The sequence below is a fragment of the Nymphalis io genome, chromosome 12, assembly GCF_905147045.1.
Source record: "Nymphalis io chromosome 12, ilAglIoxx1.1, whole genome shotgun sequence".
Lineage (NCBI taxonomy): Eukaryota > Metazoa > Arthropoda > Insecta > Lepidoptera > Nymphalidae > Nymphalis > Nymphalis io.
The window spans coordinates 6,968,612-6,990,297 of NC_065899.1; the positions used below are offsets into that span (position 1 = coordinate 6,968,612).

The window sequence follows — 21,686 nt, forward strand, 5'->3', positions numbered from 1 at the left end:
AAAATGTTCATATTATGGATTAATATTCAGAAAATTTAAACAATTTCTTTGTATTTCAATTAACCTTTAAATATACCCGAAACTTAAAGTTATGGTAATAATACGATTTATTAGTGGCTATAACTTATCCTATGTAAAACTATTAGAACTCAAAATAGTAGCCATTAATACCTGTTCCGAATACAGCACGTGCGCATGAGAACTACTATTTTTTCCATCACACAACACCGCACCGCCACTAGAATGTCCACAATACAACAGTTCCAACCAATAATCAGCACTAGTTTCCACTGGTGTGCATACCACCTTCGGAAACTCCAGAATCGCCGTCACTTGCCTCTCTGGATACGTTTGTATCTGTTCCGGAGTCACATCTAAGTTAGCAGTCGGCCACATCACGTCAAATTTCCAAGATTTGACGATACTGTCCCCGGTTTCCATGATACCACCTTCATTTAAATCTCTCTTCACTCTCTCACTAGTTATTGTAGCGTTGTCGTAATCAAGGAAGGTATCTTTGTCGGCAACAATTTCGAGATAGTATATGCCGCCTCTAGAGAAATAACCGCAAGGAAGAGTCATGCGGCTCTCGGAGTCTAGTGCGAGAGGCATGGTTGCTAAAAGGGTTCTCCCTTCGTCGTCTTCTCGCGCGAGGCGTACACGCAAGGCGCCAGTCCCGGTCAGGCCGCGTACGAATACATGTACGTCTCCCCCAAGGGCTACGAGGCTGGTTGGTATTTCCAGCCATACTTGACTGAGGTCGATACGATCCTCGTTTGTATATGGATTCACAAAACAAGCGCCGCCTGCAAAAGACAATATATTGATATAGAAATATTTTTAGTGGTAATAAAATGGGATGATTTATTTTCTTAACATATTCGTCTAATTTTATATTAGGACGTCACACGCGGGCAAAGTCGGGGAGCAAACTTGTATAACATAAATTTTAAATAAAACTGCACTTTGATTTAAAAAGTGAAAAAAAACTTCCTTAGCACACTATTCAAACACTTTTTAGTAAGTATTTATATAAAAAAAATCCCATTAAATTATTTTTCACTTTACGATCCGTGATTAGGTTGGCGAACGTTTAACTAGTAACAAATTTCAACTGTTTTGTAGTACATTTACAGTCGAAGTAATTTGTTTGACGGATGGACACACAGACACGAAAGTGTTCTTATAGGGGTTTCTGTTTTACATCGCATGTTCGAAATCGCAAAAGGCTATGTTTCTTTATTTGTCCTGTATGTGTTGCAACTTGCATGAATATTTTTAACATAGTATTATTAGTATAGTATCATTGTTAAATAGTTAATGCACGCGAGCGTCGTATTAGATAATTTTATCTAGTAAATTTTAATGCATGCTTTTCATTATCATATTTTATATATAAGTTTTGAAAATATTATAAACATAGAAAATACATACACGAAATATCATTTTGTTTGCGGCATAAGCATTTAATAACAAACATACAATTTGATAATCGTTAAATATTTAGGAATAATGAATATAGAATAATCAATTATAAGTGAAGTTTAATGTCGATATCCAACCCACTTAATAATTTACGAACAATTTTATTGAATGGTCGAGTTCAGAAATTTTACGAATTAGTTGCCGTTAATGGAGTGTAAAACTCTTCGACGAGAAAAATTTGTTTCGCTCATGAAAACTTACTTTCATTTTCAACGTATCTGAATTATATTAAAATTAATTCGTTGCTATTCATAATATTGTAATAAAATCATGAAGATGAAGTATTGTTTGAAAAAATAATAATTTTGTTAAGTCATTATCTATACAAAATCTTCAATAATATATTTTTTAAATGTATAATACTTTCACTACTGAAACTACAGTATATATTTTGTTAAAACTTGATGGTATAGTGATTTCGAACAAGAAATAGAGGGATAGAACAAAAAATATTATGAATTCTCAACTCAATAATATATAGTCAGCTTATAATGTTATTAAAAAATGTAATGTAAATTTGAGGTATTAATACATATAAAATCAAAAAGTATACAAATGTATAACCCCAATACAGACGCCAACAACGACGCGACCTCGCGTCGCGACATGTTTACTACAACCTCACTGTGAGGTAACTAATATTTTTCCTACGGTCTTGAATCTTTTTGGGTATGATGTCTTAACATGTCTAGTATAGCTAATTATATGCGTATTGCATTATACAGTTATTAAGAAGGCCTTACAATATGTATAATAATGAACAGTGAAGTTTGTAGATCAATCCACTTTTAAAAAATATTATGTCCTCCTGACCCATTTAAATAACGGCGGTCACTGTAAACGGAGAATAGCCAACTTCCGAAACGACCGTAGAGGCGTAGGATCAACGGCTTACGTGCTTTTTGAGGCAGGGGAGCTAACAACTATTTATTTAGTTGACCCAGGGCTTAAACCAAGGTCTGACCTTGGTTTAGCGTCACGGTAGCATGCGAAAGCGATCCCCTGGCGATCCTCGTTAAGACGGAAAGGGTACTTGGACGCCGGCGAGCCCCACATACCCCTCCACTGTTCCCGTGGGGGAAAGGCGGGACGCGTTTTTCAAGCGTTAAAAAAGGGTTTACCAAGGACTTCGTAATCTGTGGTATTATAAGCTGGCTACAGACTTATGAAAAAGTCAATTAGGATAATGAACTGTTGCAACTATATTGAATCATTCTTTTTTTATAACAATCAAACAAATAGTAAAAATTCGAGGCGACCTAAGGAGTGTTTACTCCCAAATAACATAAGCTGAAATTCCACACAAACGCAAAAGACAGATTGTCAAGAAACACTCTAATCTAGTATATACTCAGAATTAGAACTTTGTAGCAAATGGTATCATATGTGTATGACTTGTGACACTGAGTTTGAAATTCGTACTCAAGTAGAGTCAACAGTATCAAACTAAATTTACCGCTTAGAATAATATTACTCTTGAAATTACCAGCACTTTTTGATGTGACGTCTTCAAAACTATTCCATTACAGGGACATGAACGCCTCGCTTAAATTAGAGATTTAACAATGTCATTTAACTAAAGTTTAAGTTGCCTACAATAAAATGACGTCACAAGTAACTTTTCTATTTATACAAATATTCAGGCTAGCTAATTTACTTGAAATACTTTCTGTTTTAAAATAATTATAAAATTTAAATATAAATTTCAATAGATAAATTAAAATACCAAAAAGATTGATAAACTTAGATATTCTTGTGTGGACTTCAACAGCTAAAATCAAATTGTATAGTGTTGGTATACACTTATATTTCTATATTGTTTTCAAGTCTAATTCGTTGAAAATAAAACCAACATAATTAAACTTATAACGTGTTTTTCGCGGCTAATTTTACCAGACCTCAACCGTCTTAAGCGTTCTTTGAAATTACTTACAAAACTAAATATTACATTGAAAAGTGACGTTTCAACTTATCTCGGTCGCTCCGTTCTTCTATCGTTTACATAAATTAAGATGTTTTGGCATTAATACCGGCATAAAGCCAAGATGAATGAGGTGTTTTGTTTGCGAAATAAATTTCACGCTTTGTACGAATGCCGGGAATAAGATTTAGTGATGTTTTTATATTTATTTTTGGGTCGTAATGAATTGTGAAATACTTTTAATGTACAATTATTTTCGAGAGCAATTTGAAGTAAAGATGATTTTATGTTGATTTGACTTTAAGTCGGACATTTTATCGTGGAATTCAAGATAATTATTATAGTAGGTTGATTTTAATAAATTGATTTTAAAACTTGCTTAATTACTGCTAAATTTGAGCTCACGACTGCAAACCCCCTCTCCTCTCACATCTCACAAGCCGCGAATGAAATTGGTACTAGTAAAAAAGGTAATAAAGAAACAATTTTGTTGTATTGTGTAAATAGTGTTAATTGATTTCAACGAAAAATCTAGCAAAGCATTTATTTATATAATATATGAAAACAATTGCTCATATATAATTTCCTATCCAGCATAAACCAAACATAGGCTTTAATAAAGCGTTCATATTAAATTTTATTAACAATTAACGATAGCAGCGTTTAACTATTGGATACAATGATATAACAGAAATAAAGAATATGTATTCTATAAAAAATATAGAGTATGTATTCGTTTCACTAAGCATTATTAATTAATTACACATAATTGCATTAATAATTAACGCAAAATATGAACAATTATTTATCATCTGTAAAAACTATACGCTTAATTTATTATGATTGGAAATTATAATCTTATAGTTATATTGGATGAATTCGAAACTATTTTAGTTACGTTTCAATCGAGTCTTAAAATTCAATTATGTGCAGACATTTATTTAATAAGTTAGCTTTTACAAACTATACCATTACGATGCTAATTAGTATAAATTAAACCATTACCATATACCCATATTTACATTATGTGCGTATGATTTTTTGTAATTGAAATACCTCATAAAACTCAATTTGTTAATCAAAATACAATCACTGCGATTTAATCGGTTTGGGAAATAGTGTCAAAAAGGCGTTTGGTCAACATTTCTTACAATGTTAATGTCAATATGCGTTGGTGACTGCTTACCATCAGGTGTCAAGCTCGTCTACCTTCCTATTTTATAAAATAAATAAACTTCACATCTTTATGATGTTCCAAAGTAAGAATCTTGTGTGTCAGTTTTTATTTGAGTAGCTTGTCAATAGCTTATACTCGTAGCTTTACAATGGATACAGTTACATAGATGAAGGCAGGGCTTAGTGCAAGCATTTCGCGGAAGGACCCATCCTTCTCATCACTTTATATTGCTATGTTTTTGTTTACAAGTAGAGTGAGCTAGTGTAATTAAGACATAAGTGCCATACCATTAGCTCTTATGCTTACCCCGGCGAAAGAAATAAATCTCTGCATTAACTTTGACTATAGACGGGTCTGACCAGTTATTACCAGTTATTTCATTAAATAAAATACTACACACTACATGATCTGATTTCGCAAAAAACATTGAAAAAAGTCATAAAAATAACTTTAATTTAAGAATAGCTGAAGGCTAAAATCTAGGTTCTAAAGAGGCTAAGAGATCGATGGGTCAATGATTACAGAAAGGCTGGCGGCTACGAGCAATAGCAAGGATTTATGAGTCTGCCACCACGCCTCAACAAGATTTTATTCGTTTTAAGCTTTTGTTTTCAACATAATGGTCTTTATTTTATATGAAATTTATGTTTGATGATATCAGGTAATTAATTAATAATAATTTAGGATTTGTAGGATACAAAAACTTTTACCTTTTGCGTTTGTTTTATGAGGAAACTATTTAATGATCTAATGAATTCTTCTCTTGGAAAAATAAAGAACTATACGATTTCTTAGTGTTATCTTTAAGGATCTGATAAGGTTTCGTAATCACGGTTAATATTGTAAAGATTTCAATGTTCTATAGGATTTTTTTTATAAAATATACATGTAGGTTTTGTGTTTATTATGGGATATTAAATTTAAATAATTGTAAAGTTAACTTAAAGTAAAAATCGAACGATGGTAATTGTTAACGTTATTGAATTTTTTTCATTCGACTGAATACGTAACTTGGCCATAACATTCGTTTATTGAACAACGGTATTGCGTGCCTGGAAAATGATTGATCGTTTTCTGTCTTCACAATCCTCCCAACTCCCCTTTTTAACACGAAGATGCGTAAAATCTTCGATTATAATTTCAAAATACATGTTAATTTTATTGATATATAACGTATTTATTTCGAATTTATCAACTATAATACGTTTTTGTTAACTACGTTAATTTCTTATGTCTATTTCCTCACCAAAAACGAACCATGTTCTTTACAAAATACTAGTTATCTGTGAAATGATATTCTGTAAGAACTCACTTTTCATTACTCAACCGTGAAATATTGACAGCCGACTTATGGTGATATACTTTTTTAATGTGTGTATTATTGAAATATATAATTATCACGTTCAATGTCGCATATCACTTTCCGACTTTTAACATATGATTTCAAGTCAAATCCAGGTGAGCATCACTGAATTTTCATGTGCTTAATTTGTTTTTATAATAATTTAATGAATTAAAAGGAACCATCATAAGGAAACTTGTATATATTAGATGAAAATCAGCTTTTGTGTCACCACCCGAATTGGAGTAGTGTGGTTTGGTTTTTGGTAGAATAGTCCTTTTTGTCCTAGACTAGCGTAACAGTGAAACATTTACATGCTGTTACATATAATTTAGGTGGTACTGGGTTTCAACTGACCTGCGACGATGAGTAGCCGCAGTACAGCGGCGTAGTGCGCGCGGCGCATGCTGCGTCACCGCGCCATCAAGCCACACCGTTCAGCACCAGGCGCTCTAAAGCAAAATAATAATATGATTAATAATTTAATAAAGGGTATTAATCAATCTTATTAAATATTATCGTTGTCATGATACACGTTGTTCTGCCTATTATTATAATGTCGATCGGTGAAACAATTTAAAATTTCGAATGTTCATGAAAAATGGTTTACATACATGCCAACTTTCTAGGTGATCAGTCAAATAGGTAGCAATACGAATAGCAACATTAATTTATATATTTAAGATTATCTTATACGTAAGACATTGTATATTATTTTATTTTTATAATAATATAAGTTTGAATAATTATAACTTAATACAATTTATGTCAGACTAAGAAAATATGTTAAGTCAGTTGTTAATTAATAATATATATTTTGTTTAATGTTATTGAAAACATTATTGTTATCGCATATATAAAGTAACATCTGTTAGCAAACCGATTTCAAACAAATGTATATATTAGATGACGCACAGCACTTTTTATATTCAAGTCACTGGTACTCTACTACGTCCTCTACTACCATTTCCATGAGAAACGGTCAGACAGTGTTGTTATGTATTACTAGGTAGCCCGGCATGCTTCGCAATGGGACATCCCGCATATTATATGTTATAGTTCTATGAAAGAAGCCTTCATTTAAGTGTTAACCGCAAAACTACAGCCTACTTTTTCTCTTACTTTATCAGATAAATAGGCTTATAAACAAAAACAAACATTTTTTATCATTTTAATGATGATTCATAAATCATCATTAAAATGATAATAATAAATAAGTAAGTAAACGCGCTGTTTTCCGTTGATTAATCAAAGTCACAAATGAACAAGGCAAAAAAGTGCATTAACAACCTTCTATATCTAACAATAATTAATAACATCTCATATTTTTTACGAGTAAAGATTCTATTCATTTTGAGGGGTTTTACTATTGCAAAAACCTTCCAAGACAATAGGGGCCCGAAAGTTTATAGAAAAAAACTTAGCTTGGGCATGAGGGAAATAAACAAACTGACGGACTTTACGGAGACCTGTATAACGCAAAAATACCGCAATCGATACAAGATGCGACGGACCCTAGAGCAGCGCCAGTAGAGCGAATCGAAAAAGGCGAATTACCTCATATAACACCAGATGAAGTAGAGCATGCGCTAAGCAAAATGATAAAAGATAAAGCCTCTGGTGAGGACGGGGTGCATGTCGAAATGTTACAGGCAGGTGGAAAACCTATACTTGAAGTCCTTGTAAAACTTTTTAACGAAATTCTCCTACAGGGTTCTACACCCGGTCAATGGAAGAATACGATTGTCACAATACTTTATAAGAAAGGCGACAAAACAAAATTGACAAACTACCGTCCAATAAGCCTTCTCAGGTCTACAAACTGTTCGCTAAAGTCCTGTGCCACCGACTCGTTAACACCCTCGACGAATACCACCTACCTATCCAGCAAGCTGGCTTCCGGAGTGGATACTCAACTATGGACCACATCCATACTGTCAAGCAGCTAATGGAGAAGTGCAATGAGTATAACCGACCCCTGTGCTTTGCCTTCGTTGATTACGAGAAGGCTTTCGACAGTGTCGGACATTGGGCCGTGTTTCAATCTCTCCATCGCTGCGGTATTGACAAGCGATACGTAGATATCCTCCGAGAGCTGTACAAATTCGCGACTATGCAGGTGCGCATGCACAAAAACACCAACCTCATGTCTGTTGACAGAGGGGTCCGACAAGACGATAACCTCTCGCCGAAACTCTTTAACACCGTCTTAGAAGATCTGTTGAAGACGCTGGATTGGAGGGAAAGAGGTATCAATATAAACGGAACACGCATGACGCACCTTAGGTTCGCGGGCGACTTGATTCTTGTCGCCGAGAGCACCAAAGAACTTCAACTTATGCTAGCAGATCTGCAAGAAGTTTTACTGAGGATCGGTCTGAGGATGAACATGTCCAAGACCAAAATCATGACTAATCGCCACATACGTGCACCTAACATAATCGTAGGTAAGGACACCGTACAGGTGGTTAGCGATTATATCTATCTTGGACATCGTTTATCATTTGATCGGAAATCTCAAATACAGGAGATCAAACGACGCATTGGATTAGGGTAGGCTGCTTTTGGAAAGCTCGAAGATACGTTGACATCCATACTCCCACAATGCCTCAAGACCAAGGTGTTTAACCAATGTGTCTTGCCTATACCTTACCTACCATGCCGAAACATGGACGCTTACTAAGCATAACATGCACAAAATAAAAGTGTCACAAAGGGCGATGGAGCGTGCTATGCTAGACATCTCCCTCGTTGATCGTTTACCAAACCCAGAAATCCGACGAAAGACGAAAGTCGAAGATATTGGGAAGCGTATCACGAGGTTAAAGTGGAGATGGGCTGGACAATTGGCCAGACGAGAAGACGGAAGGTGGACTAAAGTCGTCAAGGAGTGGTGGCCTAGAGAAGCAAAAAGGCCAGTGGGCAGACCACCCACCCGATGGTCAGACGATTTTAGAAAGATAGCGGGTGCTCAATGGATGCGATTAGCACAGGACCGGGAGAACTGGCGCGCCTGTGAGGAGGCCTATGTCCAGCAGTGGATTAATGTGGGCTGAATATGATGAAAGATTCTATAAGTCAAAATATTTTAATTTTAGTTTATCAATTAGATATGTATTATAACAAACTATAACATACATATAATTAATTTTATAATTTACTTTTTGATATAGTTACGCAAAATAATAATAATAATATATGTTTATTTACCGATAAATATCCATAGTGTTAGTAACAAGCTTAAAAACTATGTTAGTAGATATATTTACTATTATTTAGCAAACATAAAACGAGTTGATACATGAAGTTCCCCCCAATACTTAAAAAAAAAACAAGGAAGTTTGCTTTTTGTAGCCTGATATTTACAATATGTATTATATCCGCCATTCTGAATTCGCCAAAATTCTGAATATTGTAACTCGTAATTTATATTGTTGTCAATATACCCTCGATTATAAAAGCCGAGTATAATAATGTTGGATAATATTTAATGAATCTGAGGCTGTTGGACAGTTTGTAACAATTACGTATCCTGTATTTCAACACGTGCCTATATAAATCGCAGCCGGAATTCATACGAAAAGCTGAACATCCGTTACTCAATACATTCATTTCAAATAATCACATTAAATTAAATTTGTCTTATAATTTAGGCGTCTTTATAACTGTTACTATGTATTTGGTAGCATTATACAAAAGTTTTTTAGTAACTTTCGCGTATATTATTAAATAATATTAACAGTTACTACGAAATCTCTTAAATTTAATCTAATTTTATTTATTAAGACAGACATTGGTTCTTAAAGGTGTTAGAAACTTATATACCATTTTATTACTATTAAAATCAACATTTCTTAATTTCCGTAATTTGTTTTAAGAAGTTACTAAAACAGTGCAAAATATTTCATGAAAATATACTAAGCAAAAAGATATATAACCTTTTTTGCTAGTTGTACAACTGGATAAACAGTAGTAGTAATTTTAATTGGACATCAAAACTTTCTTTTAAAATTTATATTATAATATTGATGATAGCAAATATTGTAGCTTATAATCATGCAATTAATATTGTTTGGCATCAATAATAATTTCATTATATAATATATATTTATTACAACGCACATAGTCCTCAGAATACTTATTAATATCCGATTGCTGACGGGTCTAAGAGCTTGGCAGCCCTAACTAATTCACCGTAAGCACGTATCTGTACACACGGCACGTGCCCACTTTATTTGCCAACGTTACACAGCAGCCGGAAACGGTCCAGCCGTTTGAGGTAAGATCGCTTAGGAGCAATGGGAAACTAAATTTTTAATGAGAACAACTATACAATTGGAGAAATAATATCTTTTGAAAATGGTATACCATACAAAATGATACATAGACGGCTCAAGTTTCGATGACTTAATGGCATTGAATATTGAACTCGGTCCACGTTCAAATATTTAACGACTTCTTGGTAATACAAAATAAAAAGACAGATTGATTGAATATATTAGCCATAAAAGCGATACACCTTCCTACCGTTACTGCATCCGATTACTTTGATTAATGAACAAACTAGCTAACATCACCAAGTTCGAAAGTCATATAGAAAAATAGTCTAAAGGAAATAAAATTTGTGCTGATAGGTTGCTTAGTCAGCATGGTTTTCTGCCACCACTCATTTTTCTGTTACTATATCTAAAATTTTTCTTTTCATTACTGTGTTATTGTTTGAAGACCTAATATAATTACAGACGAAACTTATATACATACTAAATTTTATACGTATAAACAAACAAACTTTACTTCAAAAACACAGAATTGAAAACGATTTACATACATTTCGATAATAATCAAATTGTAACTGTATGTGTTTGACGTGGCACATCCGAGAGCGAAAAGTATACAAGAGATCATAACTTTTAACCAACTGAATTCATTTTCATTAAGCAGGGCTTATAAAATCTATACATAAAAATAAACGCATATAAATCCTCTAGATTTTAAGGGTTTTTTTTCTGTTAACAGAACAGTAGGTAACCACAAAGCCACGGACACACAGGCTGACAGACAGATATAACTTTTGGAACTCTTTGTATTTTACGTAGCCAAAAACAGTAATCCTCTGCAGTTTTCCTTTCACTAATTATATTCAAATTTCAACGCCTTTTTCTGAATTAAAGACGACAAATATACTTTTATTCAATAAATTCTTGTAAAAATAATAAATACATAACATAAATTTATAACAAAGTGATTTTACCTCGCAATAATTATTGCACACAATAAGCATTTACGCAGGATATTACAACTGAATTTATTAACAATCCGCTTGAATACTCTACCCTATAAGACAAAAAAGCCTTTATTTTTATGAGTATAAGATCTATTATTCGTCTATAGTTTTAAATATTATTCAATAAGATATATTACGAAATGGCTTGGCAAATGAGACTCAATGTTTAAAGGAATAAGAGTTATTACATCTGTATGACTACAGTAATAGACCCATATCATAACGTTGTCCGACCGCAATTATACAAACAATTTGTTTAAAACCGGAATACGCTTACATGTAACGGACATTAGGTAATGGCCATTAAACAAACGAGTTTCACAAAAATTATCTCAATAATTAATGATTTCATCCGCATGTACGAACAACTTGCTACAAGCCTGTACCGTATACCAATATAAATAATATAGAAAAAAAAAAGAAATACTTAAAACAAATAATATAACGAAAATTAACTGAAGATACAATTAAAAGTGAAGATAAACTCAAATATTTTTTATTAAAAGCTTTATGTTGGCACTACAAAGTGTTTGAAGTCGGAACGGAAATCAAACCAAAAAAGGTTAGCATGCTGAATTTAGTTAAATAGTTTTTATATATCTGTAAGCCAATTAATTTTTAGCTTTATGAGTGGAAATTCAGTGGTGCCTGCCCGGGCTTGAACCCACGATCATCGGTTAAGATTCACGCGTTCTTACCACAGGGCCATCTCGGCTTATGTATGTTTGTTTTTAGTTTCTATTTTCATAATTAATTGTTTTTTTTTTTGTAATGGTTGTTTACGGTGCACAAATACTTTGGAATAGGTCAACAAAAAAATTGCATATATTGATTGATGCTTCAAATATTTAACGTTATGTAAAAGATAAGGTAATGAAGTGTCTTCTATATAGATAGATTATTCCGATGACATGAAAGAGTTAGAACTTTTCATTTACAGACGAGATGACAATAAGATAACATAAGTCTTGTTTTAAATAAATATATATATATTAAATTACGTTTATATGAGTTGATAATATATCGTAAAACAATTTTGGGAATTTCAATCATGAAAAACAGAAATCCAATTAAAGAACAAAATACGTTTTATTTATTTATAAAATTGGTAGCAACATGTCTAAACATACATTTCCTATACTCATTTTCTTTTCCGTGGCCCCTGACACCACAAATAACTGGACGTGGACAGCACATCTAAGCGTCATCATTTACAACGCAGCCTCATATTTCATCCCGTCCTGTTGTTTGCGGCGACAGAGTGCTTAAATGGTATTAAATGATGTAATATATTAACAACTTACCGGGAGATATAATATAATTGTCGTCAGTATTAGATAATGTTTAGTTATTTGAAAATATTATTAAATAAACCTTGAAGAATTTGGTTAAAATCAAGAACATTTTTTTTTTTTTATAGAATAGGAAGGTGGACGAGCATATGGGCCACCTGATGGTAAGTGGTCACCAAACGCTCTTAGACATTGGCATTGTAAGAAATGTCAACCATCACTTATAGCCAATGCGCCACCAACCTTGGGAACTAAGATTTTATGTCCCTTGTGCCTGTAATTACACTGGCTCACTCACCCTTCAAACCGGAACACAACAATATCAAGTATTGCTGTTTTGCGGTAGAATATCTGATGAGTGGGTGGTACCTACCCAGACGAGCTTGCACAAAGCCCTACCACCAGTAGAACATAATGAAATACATTCATTAACAATTAAGCAAAAAAGATTAAGCTATTCATTTATAACACGTAAATATATCTAATATGAGATTATATAATTTATTTGATAAGTTGCAAAATGAGTCAAAACGCTGAAATATAATAAAAAATAAAAAACACCATAATATAAATATGGTACATAAATATTTCACTATAATTGTTGTTCCATTTACAAAATAAATACATAAAAGTTTTTTTAAAAGGAACTATTTAACCATTACAGTGTATTCTACCAGATAATTCCAATATTGCAAGAGTCCTGGTCCTTAAACTAAGAGTTGAGGGAATCCGTTGAGAAATAGCTTCGGTCGCTTGGTAACCGCTCAGCTTAAGAAGTATTAACTTGATTTGTAGCCGACATATTTCATGTCTCCACCAACTATTGACTTTAGAGGTTCGTTAATGTTAGTAATTTAAGTTATAGTGATATAACTTAATAAGCATGTCTGTAAATTTTACTTAATACATACTAATATTTGTAGAGGACGTGACTTATTAACCTCTAGCGCATGTCTATACGTACCTAAGTAACGTCTTTACACTTAATTATCTCCATACAATACCGTAGATAGATGAAATAACTTTTACAATATTACAATAACAGCCTGTAAATGTCCCACTGCTGGACTAAGGCCTCCTCTCTCTTTCTGAGGAGAAGGTATGGAACTTATTCCACCACGCTGCTCCAATACGGGTTGGTGGAATACACATGTGGCAGAATTTCGATGAAATTAGACACAAGCAGGTTTTCTCACGATGTTTTCCTTCACCGAAAAGCACGAGATGAATTATAAACAGAAATTAAGCACATGAAAATTCAGAGGTGCTTGCCCGGGTTTGAACCCACGTTCATCGGTTAAGATTCACGCGTTCTTACCACTGGGCCATCTCGACTTAATGAGATGAAATAACTTATTGTAGCTAAATGCGATACATGATTATCAATCAATCAATCAACAGCCAATCGTTGTCCACTGCTGAACATAGGCCTCTCCCAAGGTGCGCCAAAGCTCCCTGTCCTCCGCCTTCCGCATCCAGTTGGTGCACGCCACCTTCTTAAGGTCGTCGGTCCACCTGGCTGGAGGGCGCCCTACGCTGCGCTTGCCGATTCGCGGTCTCCACTCTAGGACTCGTCTGCTCCAACGGCCATCGGTCCTACGACATACGTGACCAGCCCACTGCCACTTCAGCCTGCTAATTTTGCAAGCTATGTCGGTGACTCCGGTTCTTTTCCGGATAATCTCATTTCTGATCTTATCCTTCAAAGATACTCCGAGCATAGCTCGCTCCATAGCACGCTGAGCGACTTTGAATTTGTGGACTAGTCCCGCAGTTAGTGTCCACGTTTCGGCACCGTATGTCATGGCAGGTAAGACGCATTGGTTGAAGACTTTCGTCTTCAAACATTGCGGTATAGACGACTTGAGGACTTGACGAAGGTTGCCAAATGCTGCCCATCCCAAGCGAATTCTTCGATCGGCTTCCTTCTCGAAGTTGTTCCTACCGACTTGTATTATCTGTCCTAGGTAGGTATATTCACTAACAACTTCGAGAGGTTTCCCCTCGACGTATATCGGTCCCGGCACGACATGCCTATTGAACATGACCTTGGTCTTGTCCAAGTTCATACCGAGACCGACACACCGGGAAGACTCGCCTAGGCTACGCAGCATTTCGGTGAGTTGTTCCAGCGACTCTGCTATGATGACGATATCGTCGGCAAATCGAAGGTGTGAGATGTACTCGCCGTTTACATTGACTCCATACATAGTCCAATCCAGCGTTTTGAAAACGTCTTCCAACGCGTTGGTGAACAGTTTCGGGGATATTACATCCCCCTGTCTCACCCCTCTGCGCAGTTGGATCGCCTTCGTCTTACAGTCCTGGACGTGGACAGTCATTGTAGCGGCGTTGTACAGACATCTCAGTACCTCGATATATCTCCAATCGATATGACATCTCTGCAATGAGTCGAGCACTGCCCAGGTTTCGATGGAGTCGAAGGCTTTCTCGTAGTCCACGAATGCCATACACAGCGGCTGATTGTACTCTTCGGTCTTCTGCACAATCTGCCGAACAGTATGGATGTGGTCCACGGTGCTGTAGCCTGATCGAAAGCCGGCTTGCTCTGGGGGCTGGAACTCGTCAAGTCGTCTGGCGAGACGGTTCGTGACGACTCTTGAGAACAGCTTATACACGTGACTCAGGAGGGAGATTGGTCTGTAGTTTTTCAAGAGGGTTTTATCACCTTTCTTGAAAAACAGTACCACCTCACTCCCGCTCCACGTTTCCGGGGTCTTGCCATGTTGGATGACGGAATTAAAGAGGCTTGCTAGCTCTTTCAGGACCGGAGTCCCGCCTGCCTTAAGCAACTCTGTTGTGATTCCGTCATCTCCCGGAGCTTTGTTGTTTTTAAGCTGTTCTAGAGCCGCCCTAATCTCTCCTTGGTCAACGACCGGGAGCTCCTCGGAGTAATGGCGCATAAGAGGGGCGCGCTGGTCTTCAATACTGATTCCCACGGGTTTATCCGATCTTGAAGAGAACAACTGCCCATAAAACCTCTCTACTTCTCCGATAATCTCAGGCCTAGAGGTAACGACCCCACCATTTTCAGTTTTAAGTTTTGTCAGACGCGGCCTCCCAAACTTGCGAGCGAACACTTTCGATCCCCGATTTTGCTCAATCGCAGCCTTGATGGCACGGGTATTGGAGCGTCGGAGATCGCGTCGCGTCAGCGTTTTTATTGTTCGGTTTAAGGCCTTATCTGACAAAAACGATGGTAGTTCTCGTCGTTTTCTCATGAGCTCGAGTGTCTCAGCAGAGAGTTTTGGTGCGTTGTCTCTTCTCTGTGGCGGAAAACACTTGCGGGATGTGTTTTGCAGTATTTTGACCAGCGTGTCGGTTCTCTCATCAATGCTGCTTATGGTTTCCAACGCGGTGAATTGATTTTGAAGTTCCATTTGGAACTTTTCGGAGCCTTGAGCAGCTTGGAGCATGGTAGGTCGGAGAGTAGACCTCATCATTCTCGATCTTTCGGCTTTTAAGTTGATATTTAGAGTGCCTCGAACCAAGCGGTGATCACTTCCGGTATTAAACCTGTTGATCACTGAAACATCTCTAAATATGTGCCTTTTATTCGAAATGATAAAGTCTATCTCGTTCCTTGTCACGTTATCGGGGCTTCGCCAGGTCCACCTCCTCTGAGGCTTTTTTTGAAAGAAAGAATTCATCAAAAAAAGCCCCTGCGCTTCGAGAAAGTTTACCAGCATTTGCCCCCTGTGATTTCTGCAGCCCAAGCCGTAAGGTCCGACTTTCGATTCACCGCTATCTTGTACTCCCACTTTAGCATTAAAGTCTCCCATAACAACATTGTAGTGGGCCCTCGAGGTGTCGTTGAGGGCCTTTGCGATGTCCTCGTACATCGCTTCGACCACATCATCAGAGTATGTCGAAGTTGGCGCATATACCTGTACAACCTTCAGGGAGTACCTGTCGGAAAGTTTTAGGACAAGGTACGCTACCCGGTTCGACACACTACTGATTTCCACAATGCTGCTAATGAGATCCTTTTTGACTAGAAAACCGACACCACCCTGGGAGAGGTTATCACCTTCGCGAAAGTAGAGTAAGTTACCGGACTCTAGAGTTATCGTGTCCTCCCCCTGTCTTCGGACTTCAGATAACCCCAGTATATGCCAGTTTATATGACTTAACTCTACTTCTAATTCGGCGAGGTGATGGTCCAGCCTCATCGAGCGTCCATTATACGTTGCCATTTTCAGTCGCTTTATACGGTAGCCTGCCGTGAACCGGTGATTCTTAGCACCCCCTGCCCTGCCGATACCGCGACCGCTACCTTGGTCGGGCCTAGCGGGCTTGCCGGTAACTGGGGGCCTTTTTTTGGGCGCATCTGCCATTTAGGGAGGGGTTTGCCCATACTCGCCGCGCTGGGCAGGCGTGTTGGCGAGCGCAGTAGGGGAAAAAGATGTTTATGGGAGGGGGGACGCTGCTACCCATCCCCCCTTTTCCCCGTCCCTCAGTCGCCTCTTACGACACCCACGGGATGAGATTGGGGGAGTACTATTCTAAGCCGGTACTCCACGGCACGGCACATGATTATATTATCAGTTAATGACTTAAGATTAAAACTCAAAAAAAATATATGAAATAAAAAAACTTAAAAAATAGAAAACATATTAAAAGTAATTTAGCATAAAGATAGAACACACATAATGATGGAAACCGGTTTTTAAAGATTAAACATATAAAATCAGAGCAAATCCTATAATTGAAATTAAGTTTCAAAGCGTCGCAATTTAATTATTCAAAAGCTTTTGACTCCAATCAACGCAGTAATGTCAAAGTGAAAATTAACACAAATAGATTTCTGACATTATTGAAAATCCTAGAATAATAATAGATACAGCTTTTGCTAAACAACCTAAATTATATTTATTGAAATTACAGAATTAAACTAAATGTAACATTGTAATTTAAAATTTTGAAATGGCGCATAATATCTATATAACGATTATAAGTTAAATCGTTACTTTTGCTTAAACATTAATTTTCCAAATGTTAATTTGATATATATTGGCTTTTAATCCCATCAATGATTTTGCGTTTTCTTAAGTTATCGATGGAAAGGTATTTTTTATTTATTTTAGTTATTGATGATAACTTTAGGGATTTGATATTTAATTTTTATCCCTGGTTGATTTTTAAATTTTTGCTCTTTATCTATGATACTATTACCTGAAATACTCGCCTCAGAAGAATTAGAAAACAAAGAAGTAGAATATACCCTTCAACATTTAACACTTTCTTAAGCTCCCAAAGTATCAATTTTGAATTGTTTTATGATTAATTAGAAGAAGAGCTTCTATAGAAATATCTGCTAGTTTTGTAATTTAGATATGAAGCCAGTTCATAACATCCAGGGAAAATTTAACTTGTATGATGTTTTGCTTGTAATGAATAAGCAGTTTCAAAGCACCTTCATGCCACCCGCAGTAAGTGGCTGTGAGGGTTGAATATTAATTATGGACGTCACAAATTTATGGAAAACTAGTGTAAATGAATTATTTTTTTCAGTAGATACTAGTACTAGCTTTTTTGCAGTATTACTAGCAGTAGATAGTAGTAATGCGATAATTTTGACTATGTTCGATAATGTACGGATATAATCGCAAAATTTTTCTTCCTTGATTTTCACCATTATTTCCTTAAATACAGGAACACGTCATAAGATGGATAGTAATTTGTATTTACCATAAAATTAAATAATTTAATGCAATGATATAATGTTTTAGCTCTCATATACCGTTGTCTTTCTACGTTACACGTCTACGTTTACATAACGATGTATCTTAAGCATACGAATATTTGAAATATATTAATGCTTCAAACGAAATTATTAATATTATTTATTTATATCACAAAAGAAAATATTTTTCTCGCAGTATTTTCTAAATTTCAACATATAAAGCTGTCAAACTAATTCAATGACCTTTATCTCTATCAACAACATTCGTAAGACAAGAACCCTAACAAATTTATCAGCTCGTTTCGACCTTAACACTTTTTGGAACCCTTAGGACCCTTTTGACCCTTACTCAGAGTTAGTATTTTAATCTAAATAATGCAGTCTCAATGACCCTACAAACTGTTTTGCTCAACTTTAGGATATACTTCAATTGGAATGACTTTACCTTTCACATAGGTGACCTTTGATGTATAACGTTTTTCTAAATGTGATTATTCTAAGTTACTCGTGTTAACATTCTTAATCGAAGTACTAGTCCATTGTGCAGTGATTTGAGCGCCTTTGCACGAATCAAAGACTAGTCTAAACTGTCAAAATTATACCATTAAAAATAAAAAGAAACAAAAAAGGTGATATATTTAATATAACCCTAATTATATACCTATTTCTTATTTATCGTAAGAAAACACCTATTATCTATTTTCCTAGAGCCAATTAAGACCTATATTCAGGCAAACAGTACGTGTTATTACATCTCTCTCTACTCTGCAGACTGCGAAAAGTGGATTTATTTTAATATTGTTGTTTAGGGGTTACCAAGTTTAACAAAGTTGTGTCTTCCTCTTACTAAAAATCAATGATTATAAAAAGAGACTAATCTCTTTTTAACAAAACACCCGCTAAACAAATTTTATAAGTCCACTAATACATAAAAATAACAACGAATTGCAAGTTTTTAAATATTTACTTCATTGGGAGATAATAAAAACGTATATCAATTTGCTCATCTCATCTATGCACTTCAAAACTTTTTAATTTTTCTGTTATTGGAATAGTCAAATATAAATAGTGAAACGCCTTAAAATATATGTAAAGTATAATAATATGTATAATATATGTATAATAATCGATGTCTACACAAAACAGAAACAAATAAATACATATAACTTTTAAATTTTTGTAATATCACTTTCAATCCAAAATCCAGTCAAACGAAGTCAACTAAAGCTTGTTTTTATGAATTTTATCGTAGATGTTTGACATTTTGTTTTGAACTTAGAACGGAAATTTGGCAACGAATTTCATAGAACCGTCGTTAAATAATCAGGTTGAATTTTGAACTTAATTTTAGCAGTTATGCATTTTTAATGAAACGATACAATAATGCGATAGAATTATCATGAAGAATATTCCATCAAAATTCTGCTTTAATTAATAGTTCACATTTTCGGATATGAGTAAAATTAAAAAAATTCACAGATTGCAATGCAAAAATAAAATGAATTTTATTAATTTACTGTATTTAAAATAAAGGTGTTTAAAATAAAAAAACTTGCAGTACACACAAATATATATAAATAAATATAATTATATCGTTTGAATATATGTATGTATATTGAACGATACATACAAAAAAACATTTATTTTTGCATAAGTATATACCATTGTTCAGTTGCTAAAAAAATGTAACTAAGTTTTTTAATATTATTTTTTTGGAACCAGTCCCATCCTTATTCATTTTTATAATTAAATTTGTCTTTATTCATATTATTTGATAAATCTTAAGCCATGGATCAGAAACCAACGTTACATGTTAAAACAACAGAAACAAATTTTGTAAATATAATTTTAGATGAATATTGGCAATGGGGCAAACGGTTGTGGAAGCGCCGTTAAGTCGGGGAGAGGGGAAGAACTAAAACTGAAAGTCTGCAAAGTTTCATGCAACTCAAACGTTTCAGGCGCATTAAGCCCAACCTGTGAGGACGATACGTGTAATGAATTCATAATTAGCCCATATTAAATATGCATAATGTAATTATTATTATATTATGTAATAGTATACAATATTTAAATTGTATTTTGTCATTTTTGTAAACAGATTTAGCTTATAAAGTTTAATATTCTAAGTTTAAATTTAATAAAGTTTTGTAATTATTCAATTTTGTTATAACAATTCCGTGCTGTAAATATAATATATAATTAATTTATTTATATATTATATAATAAAATTTCATTTGTCGTCAAACAGTTCTGCGTATAGTTACAAATTTTCATGTCTATATATAATGCAATTGCCTTACTGATTATATTATCAACGTCAAACAGCTAATACCTGCTAGCAAAGGCCCTCATTACTACTTAGGAGAATGCTTAAAGCAAATCAGTGGTGAATATTCCCTGTATTTATGCTTTTATTCTATAAGCTGGGTTATTTTACTTTGTTTTTACAATCAAAAATAATATTTTAATTAACAAATATTTTTTAAAGATCGCACTTTAATATTTAACAAAACAGTAACAGTAACAGCCTGTGAATGTCCCACTGCTGGGCTAAGGCCTCCTTTCCCTTGTTGAGGAGAAGGCTTGGAAATTATTCCACAACGCTGCTCCAACGCGGGTTGGTGAAATACACATGTGGCAGAATTTCAGTGAAATTCGACACATGCAGGTTTCCTCACGATGTTTTCCTTCACCGTCAAACACGAAATGAATTATAATAACAAATTAAGCACGTGAAAATTCAGTGGTGCTTGCCCGGGTTTGAACCCACGATCATCAGTTAAGATTCACGCGTTCTTAGCACTGGGCCATCTCGGCTTTTTCATATAACCGTAACAGCCTGTGAATGTCCCACTGATGGGCTAAAAGCCTCCCATCCTTTTTTTGAGGAGAAGGTTTGGAGCTTATTCCACCACGCTGCTCTAATGCGGGTTGGTGGAATACACATGTGACAGAATTTCAGTGAAATTAGACACATGCAGGTTTCCTCACGATGTTTTTCTTCACCGTAAAGCAGGAGATGAAAGCAAAAAATATATCAACAGATAAGAGAAGAGCGGTGGCGAATAGAAAATAGAACTGTTCTTGAATAAGATTTAAAATTAAAGAAAAACTATATTTAAAGTTTTCAAAATGGAACAGCGAAAGACCTCATAAAACCTAAGTCTTTGTCAAAAAATGATATTCAAACTAAGAAGATTTCCACAATGATGAGATGCGTTTAATTTTAATTAAAGTCTGAGGCATTTCAGCATTCCTCTGATTTATTCCGGCTAAGCTTAATTAAAAAATTGCCGACATTCGCTTTAAAAATATCCCACAGAGATACAGTATTAAGATTTTCACCTCTTTTGTCAGAATTTTTTTTGTTTCCTTGTTTACCTATTTGGTTTATTTATTTTAGTAATGTGATGATTGGAAAAACTAATATTTTAATCCAGTAGGCTACTATTTATAAAGATAATTGCAATAATGT

General features: G+C 34.9%; 1 protein-coding gene across 1 annotated transcript in view; it reads right to left on the reverse strand.

The window, feature by feature from the left end:
• Positions 1–21,686, reverse strand: part of LOC126772310 (uncharacterized) — a 193,821-nt gene that overhangs the window by 24,238 nt on the left and 147,897 nt on the right. Inside the window, exons 4-5 of the mRNA XM_050492607.1 lie at positions 6,283–6,377; positions 172–806 (exon numbers count right to left, since the gene is read on the reverse strand). Coding sequence (XP_050348564.1) covers positions 172–806; positions 6,283–6,331 — 684 coding nt within the window. The 5' untranslated portion in view covers positions 6,332–6,377. The remainder of the gene's footprint in view (positions 1–171; positions 807–6,282; positions 6,378–21,686) is intronic.